The following is a 7999-nucleotide window of genomic DNA, read 5'->3' as shown; positions in this document are numbered from 1 at the left end:
CCTCCAAAAATTTGAGAGGCCCCAGGGAAATGCCCCATGGCCTCTCCCTTTATTCGAATAAAGTAAAAGGACTCATCTGTCTTCTTTTTGGACATAAACCTCTGGTATTTGTGGATTAATTTTCCTGACAGGTTCTTCAGAGGATGGTTGAGTACTGGAACAGGCTCCCCAGGGGCGTGGTCATGGCGTCAAGCCTGTCTGAATTCTAGAGGCATTACCCTTGGGCACATGGGGTAACTCTTGGGGATCGTCCTATGCAGGGCTAAGAGTCAGACTCGACGATCCTTGTGGGTCCCTTCCAACTCAGGATACTCCGTGATTCTGTAAATTGCTGAGATCGGTGGCCGGGAGCACACACCGGTAATGACGTAACTGCGGGAAACCGCCCTCCTTCCTTCGGCCCCGTCGCCTGAGGGGAGCGAACTACAACTCCCGGCGTGCAGCACGGCGCCGGCCGCCGCTCCGATTGGCTGCCTTCCCCCGCCCTCCCCTTGTGACTGCGCGAGGCTGGTGGCGGCGCCTCCCGTGCGCTGGGGCAGGGGAGCCACATGGCGGCGGTGGCGTGGGCGCAGCTTCTTCGGGGGGCGCGCGGAGCGGCCTCGCGACGCGTCTGCAGCACCAGGGCTCGCGCCAGGGCCGCCTCGGCCGTCGCGCAGGTGAGGGAGATCAGGCGGGGCCGCAATGCAGGGGGGCTTCAAATCCGGCAGCGGGCGGGGGACGCTGGGGAGGTCAGCCTTGCGGTGCTGCTGGAGGTCGCGTTTGGAAGTTTGAGTGCCGGGTCGGTGCCTCGTCCCTTAGAAGATATGTTTCTTGGAGGGGCGCTCTGGTAATCGTGGCAACGCCTGGTGGGGCGACCAGGGGGCTTGGGCACAGAGGGCGGGGGTTGGCAGCACGGTGCAGAGAAATGCAACCTTATCCATAGAATTTTGCAACGTATCCCGGGCCGACCCGTGGTTTGTGCGGTGAACGTGACCTGATTATGTATAGGGGGGAGGAAAGAGTCAACAAAATATGCAGTAATACATAATGCTATGTCCTTCCTTTGTTGAAATGTCACCCTTTGGAATTACGTGGGATACGCAGTCTCATGGACCGAGCCGGTCCCGTGCTCCTGCCAAGCCAAAGGAGACATTACACAACGCTCTTTGATAAACCTGGGTCAAAACCCGAGTGGTTTGTCAGCTTTCGGTGGTTGTGATGCGATGGTCCTTCGAACTTCGCACAGAACCTGTTTGTTCTAGTGCTGGCGCGAAATCAAATCAGGTGTTGCCCTCATACAGCTTCTCCCGGTTCAACTTTCGATCCCTGGGGTGGATTCGGTCTCTTGGTGTCCAAATGCAGGAGAAAAAGCTGCGTGGAAAAGATTCTGTAAGTGTCTAGCAGAAGTAGGGCATGGCACACAGAGCAATCCCAACTGGGACGTGATTTACTGAGTTACTTGCAATTGCATGGCTGTCTTTAACAAACAGAAAATAAGCTAAAGCTAAGTGACAGAATCCGTGTTGCCAGAATTGAATGCATTCATTGCCATTTACTTATGTACAGGAAACAATGGATTCATGCATTGCTTTATTGAGTGCTTACTTGACTCGGAAAACTAGAAAGGTTATTGAATTTGATTTGTTTATTTGTTTTCCTAGGCCATGAACATTTTTATAAATTCTGATTAGAATTACTTTTCACTTCTTTCTTTACATCAGGTAGCTTTAACTAATATTCAGGAACACATTTGAGAGAGTTTGATTACAACATCCATATAAAAGCTGTACTTCCCTTAGGGGCAAAAAGCCATGGTAGCTGAAGAATGGGATGGGGGATACTCATTTGTATGCATAATAAATATGAGAAGTGTGCCAGGGCTCTGGCTTATATTCTGCAGGGCTTGAGAAGCGAGCTAGTGTTAAAACAAAGGCACTGCAGACTTAGCAACTATACAGTGATAATATACTCACTGCTCCTTTCTGTTCTCAGTCTCTCCTGGGATTCATCTGTAGAGAGAAGCAATTTGTGTTACAGCCACAGGGAACAGTGAAATGTTCCTTCAAATGAGAGAACACTCAAAACAGTTGTTAATGCTGCTTGTCTGTGCTGGAGCTACAAGTACTCATGGGTTCTGTTTAGTTTCCTGAGGGAAGGAGGTTGTGCAAAAGGGAGAAGAGAGCACTAGACTATATTTCAGTCTCCTTTAAAATGGTCAATCCAACTATGGAAGGAAGAACTCTGTAACTTAGGCAGTTCAAGAGACAACTGGGAGGATGTATCCAAAGCCATCCATTTTAAGTATTTTGTTAGGTTGCAAACAGTGGGTTTGGTACAGCTGCTGTACTAGCGGTGTGTGGTGAACAATTTACATATTTGAATCTTGGTTTTTGAAATACAGTTATCAGTCTTGGAGGCGTGCACAGAGTAGAGTTCCTTTTTCTAGGACTAAAACAGTCACTCTGAAAGCAGTATTTTCACAGTACGATTGTGTGGAAATGTTTGTTTGGATTTTTTTTTTTTTTTACTAGTTCACAGTTAACAAAGTTTGATGCTATCCTGCCATCTTGTACCCATGATAATGTATGTCCAGATTCTATTCTTGAATTAAAACAATCAGGTAGGATTACCTATTTCTACTGCAAAACTGGAAATCGGCATTCCTTTTAAAAAAATCTTGTCTAGATGTATCATGCCCAGCAAGGGTCTTGATACAAAGTTTCACTTCATTTTACTCCATCTGCTTTTGTAGATGCTGTAATCCAAACACAACCATCTGAAAATTTCTGTGGCCACAATGAAGCCTTCAGTGCTGGGATAAAGTGGAGAGTCCAGCTTGTCCAGAAAGACCTTGCATGGCCCTAATTCTCGGCCAATCATGTCTGAAACTCTCTGTGTGCTGCTGCTCTTTTTTGTGGGTTATTGGTGGCTATCCCTGGGCAGTGCTCTCCATGCCAGTACGCACAAGTGTAGCCTGCTGTTTGGGGTCAGTTGTTGGGCAGCAGCTGCTGAGCCCTCACAAAAACACTTGTCTTGGACTTCTCAGCTCAGACCTCATTCTGGCACTTGGCCTACCATTTCAGCCACTGCAGTTGTCTGATTTCCAGGTTGAATCAAGGACATGATGTCACCCCTTCCTTACAGATGAAGATGCTAAAGGTGAGGCATGAAAGAGAAGAGCTCTTGCTGAGTTGTGTCTGTGAATCTGCAGCAGTGTTAGGTACTACACTGAGACAGCAGTGCTGTGCACAAACCCAGCAGGATTGCAGGAGCTTGAAGAGCCAGTGGAGGTAGGAGCAGCAATAACAGTGTCATGGGTACACAAGCTGTGGTAGCCCCTGAAGCCTGTGCAGAAGTTTTCACAAGCTTTACTTTTATATAGTGCACAAATACCACTGGGGATGAAGTGAAGGTGAAAGTGTATAGGAAGGATAGTACTTGATCTTCAGCTTGATTAGTAGATAAAAATTCTGTTGTCTGCCCCCTTGTGTTTCATTGAGCCTTTCTAGTATCTGCCAGTTTGTGGTGTTCCTGGTGGTTATTGATACCTCTGCTGAGGTATCAATACAGCAGCTTCCAATTTTGCTGCATTGTTAGAAGAGTTTTGGAAATCAGAGGTGAATTGTCAGGTCTGAAGGGTTGACAGCTTGTTGAAATATAGCTGCTAGGTGCATTCATCTAAGCGCTCATTCTTTCAGAACTAGTAGAGAACATGTAGTTGACAGCCCAGAGAATGAACCTGTTTTTTTCATCGATCAGATGAAGCACACTATGTGAAAGGGCATACTTCTCCCATGTGCAGAAGTATCTCCTGTTGACTATGGAGAGAGGGTAGTGGGGACTTGTGGGTTACAGACATCCCTTTTGAGTGAGAAAGTTGTGTAATTGATACTTTAAAGTACCAGCAGCCATCCACCTTTTCCTATTCCAGGGAACTGAATACCCCTTTTGTGTAGCCTGGGAGCTGTAGCAGGCTTTTGCGTTCTTTTGTTTCAGTAGCTCTCACAAAGGCTGCAACTGACAAGGTTCAACCTCAACCTATTCTTCCCCTTCAGAGAATCCTACTTACACAACAACCTGAGGGAATGCTTTATCCTTGCCCTGAATTACTAGGAAGGCAGCTGAGTTTTCATCTCTGATAACTAGCCTCTTCTGTGGTATTGATAAAAATATGAGTCAGTGCTGGGTTGGGTAGCAGTTTTGGTAGTACAGGATCCACCTCTGCTGGAGTTCAAGCTGATGGTACTGGAATATATACTGGTATCTCCTAATTCCTCTGTGCTGAAATCTAACTGATCAGAAACTGAATGGCTTGAAAATTCCATCTCCTGTCATTCTACCAGACAAACCCATTTCTGTACACAGCAAGAAAATGATGGAAAGAAGCTCTAATAGCTGTGTAAAACGTTTTACTTTTCATTTCTAAAACCCCCTACTTTGCAGTAGTGTACTACTTGTTTCCAATAGAAACTTTAAAGTTTGTTGACACCAATTTATTGCTGAGTGCCTGTTCTTTTAATGCTGCTTCTTGACAGTTCACTTTAGAGTAATTAATGAAGAGCAGTGTTATTCCTTTTACTTTAGCTACCTTACCTATAGCAGACATGCAGATGGATGACAGATCACCAACAAAAGTGGTCTCCTGTGTCCTACTCCAGTGCTAGCTCCTTCCTGAAAACAGGAAATTATTTTAAACATATTACTGTCTTTGAAAGTATGCAGTTTTGTCTTTCATTACATAAAAGCATGAAAGTGTCCCTCATTTTCCCCCACCTTTCTTCCAGGGAGGACAGCTTTTCCCTTCTTTCCCTCCCTGTAATGCACACTCTAAAACTGTGAGGCAAGAGGTTTGTACTGTTTTGTCTTCAAGTGGAGTGGCAGGGAAGCCCAGTCCTGAAAAATAAGAGTTAGTGGGAAAGAAACAGAAAAGGGCTCCCACAAGAGGGGCTCAGATAATCTTAAACCTGGGAGTGCTTTCCCTCTCAAATGTGAGCACTTTTCCAAAATAATAGGAAGGAGAATATCAGATATCCAACCAGGCCAGAAAGCAGCATAATTTTCAAGAAGAAAACATTTCTTTGTGTTGTGTTTTTTTCTGAGTTTGGCAGATTTAAAATACCCTTAGATTTAGCCTGTTCAGGGGTGAATTTTCTGACTGGAAAAGATAAAGAAATTAAGTCCGGATATTTAACCTGGCTTGTATTTGGAGAAACAGAATAAGTGGAACAGAACCAGCATTTCTATCAAAGCAAAGGATTCTCAATTTGGGATTTTCTGGGTAAACTAAAACTGTACAGAGCTCTATAGCAATCTGCACACCCCTTGGCTGGAGCATGTTCCCGGGGTGTTTAAAAACCAGATGACTTGCTCTGCATGCTGCAGGAAGGGGAGGTGAACGAAAGTGTGTGAGCAGCGGGTGTGGCTGCAGAGTGGTTGCCAATTACACTTTTGGTGCTGCAGGAAGGAAAGGCCACATCTTGGCAGGGCTGGCCTTGCAGCCCATCTGCTTCTGCCGTTGCAGCCCCTGAAACTGAAAGGAATTTCTTTCTTCTGGCAGAAAAGCAGTTCTGGGGAAACTACTCCAGCAGTTTTATCAGGGGTAAATACATGTTTTCTGAGCTTTGAAACAGCCACTTTCTATCTCCTTTGTTTTTTGCAGCTCCTCTCTGCTATGGATATACTTACAGTGAGGTTTTCTTATCTTACTGTGATAAACGGGCCAGGAGACCAGCTCCTTTTAAAAAGGACAGCTTTGGGGTGGGGGCCCGAGGGGTTGCGCACACCGCCACTGCTCCCACTGGACACCGCAGAAGAGGAGGATCCATGCAGCTCTGTTACTAGGGCAGAGCTGGGCCTTCCTTCCTCATGGGAGTCCCCAGGAAGACTCGCTCTTTAGGGCTCGTAGTCTAGGCTGTCATCCCAGTCGAGTCTCCTCTAGGTGATGTCGGCCTCTGGAGAGAAGTCAGGGGACTCCTCTGGGTCTTCCTTGTTAGATGGTGCTGGTTTTATTCCTTCCCTTTTGCGTGGCTCGTTGTTTTGGGGTTTTTTCCAGTCTGGGTGCATCCCATAAGTCTCTGGTCTCTCTTGTTTGCATAAAAGTCAGTATGTCATCTTCCTCCTCAGGACGGTACAGCAACTCGGGAAAGGGATACAATGTTGCCATGTGGGAGTCTAGGAGCAGTGGGGCAGTGCCTGGCTGAACACAGAACAAGAAACACAGGGTACAGCAACTTGGGAGAGGGGGCAGGGCCTGGCTGAACAAGGAACAAAAATATGGGGTACAGCAATTTGCGACAGGGGTACAAGGGTAAGTAAACCTGGGACAGGGGTACAAGGTAAGTAAGGAGTTTACAAACAGCAACTGTAACATATTATTCTTAACATTACCACAAAAGCTGTTTGGGTCAAGTGTAGTGGATTGTTTAAAGTTAAGGGAAAAGATTGTGCTGCCAGGAACAACTGCTTCTGCTTTTAAGTTTAGAAGGAGCCTGGTTTTAGCACAGCTGGAAACAAAATTGCTGTGGCTGCTGGTGGCTGAAGTTGGGTGGATCACCAGATAACCTTGGCTGTCTGGCTGATTTGATCACTGAGGCTCCTCTATGGCTTCCACCCACCCACAAATGTTCCTTACAAATGTTTTCAGGAGAAAATGTTTTGAGGAAGCATACCTGGATGGTTCAGCGTTTTAGCTGGACATTTCTAGATTTCTTGCAAGGGCTGTGGGGAAATCCTGTGCTGGATTAGCTCCATTGGTTACTAGGGATGACCAGAGTCAGGGAGCTGATTGCTGTGGCTGTGTGTGTTCCTGCCCAGTCTCTTGGCATCATCCCATACATTATGATTTTAGTATGTCTGGAGACTGCACAGGTTTTTCACTAGATTTGAGTCATGACTTTTGCTTAGGTCAGTAGTTTAAATACTCACTAATGTGTCATTTTGTCTGGTTCCTAATTCTACATCTTAAATTTATGTCAAAACTTTATTTAATCCTTTGCCTGCTGCAGCATATTGAGACTAGTTGGCACAATTTTAACTTGAGGCACAATTCTGCAGCTGATTCATACACACACGAACTTTGTGAACACCATGTATACTGAAAAGGTTTTGTGTGTGCCTTTTCAGCAGATCTGAAATTCACTGTATATCCAGGAAGCCTTTATTTGTCTTCTGGTTTCCATAGCTGTTAAATGTCTGTATGTGGTTAAGTAATGAGAACCCGGTGAAGGTGGTTCCCTTAATTATTTTTTTTCTCCTCTGGTTTATTTTGTGATGCTACGAAGCTGACCTCATTTATGAGTTACCAAATTGACCTCCTATGGAATGTTAATTTAACTCTGATGTAGTAGATGAAAATACTTAGCAGAGTTTGAATTATGTTGTTTTTGGATATTTGTATATAGGGCCTGAACCAAGTCTCTGCCAGCTGATAAAAGTATGTTGATAAACTCTTGCTTTTCTGCAGTACCGTGATAAGAGTTTATTCAGTTACTGTATGTTTCACTTGAGGTACCAAAATATTTTCCAAAAGTAACAGAGTGGTTTCAGCTGTGCTTTACAGGTATAGAAAAAGAGAGCTATAACATTGTACTTTGAAAGGTACAGGCTAAAGGCAGTGGGACTCCCTGCATTTACACCTCGCTATAATTAACTGTTCTGGCATTGATGGTACTGATATTTTTAAGTTACTTGGTATAAACTTGAACTGTATTCTTTTGCAGCTCGTATTTGGGATATTTATTTTGATACCTAATGTGGACATAGAAGCCTAGAATGGTTTGGGTTGGAAGGGACCTTAAAGATAATGTAGTTCCAAACCCCTGCCATGGGCAGGGACACCTTGAACTGGATCAGCTTGCTCAAAGCCCATCCAACACTTCCAGGGATGGGGCATCCACAACTTCTGTGGGAAGCCTGTTCCAGTGCCTCACCACTCTCACAGTTAAGAATTTCTTCCTAATATCTAAATCTACTCTTTTCAGTTAAACACCATTTGCCTTTGTCTTATCACTAGGAAGGAGTC

The 7999-nt window shown here is 45.1% G+C and overlaps 1 protein-coding gene across 50 annotated transcripts in view; it reads left to right on the top strand.

Moving 5' to 3' along the window:
• Positions 1-420: 420 nt before the first annotated feature.
• The window catches only part of MOCS1 (molybdenum cofactor synthesis 1), a 35375-nt gene continuing 27796 nt past the window's right edge, over positions 421-7999 (top strand). For 9 of the 50 annotated variants that reach the window (XR_015281131.1, XR_015281132.1, XR_015281133.1 and 6 more), the window contains exon 1: positions 500-656. Coding sequence is in view for 17 of the 50 variants with exons in the window: in XM_023924527.2 (XP_023780295.1) it covers positions 549-656 (108 nt within the window). In the remaining 33 variants the exon portion in view is untranslated. Of the gene's footprint in view, positions 827-1280; positions 6287-7999 lie in introns of those variants that run through there. The other 41 variants (XR_015281150.1, XR_015281149.1, XM_086869781.1 and 38 more) reach the window with 17 other exon arrangements.

This window comes from Cyanistes caeruleus, chromosome 2, assembly GCF_971803275.1.
Source record: "Cyanistes caeruleus chromosome 2, bCyaCae1.hap1.1, whole genome shotgun sequence".
NCBI classification, from domain to species: domain Eukaryota; kingdom Metazoa; phylum Chordata; class Aves; order Passeriformes; family Paridae; genus Cyanistes; species Cyanistes caeruleus.
The sequence above is the reverse complement of the archived record's forward strand: the minus strand, read 5'-3'. Positions and strand labels throughout refer to the sequence as shown.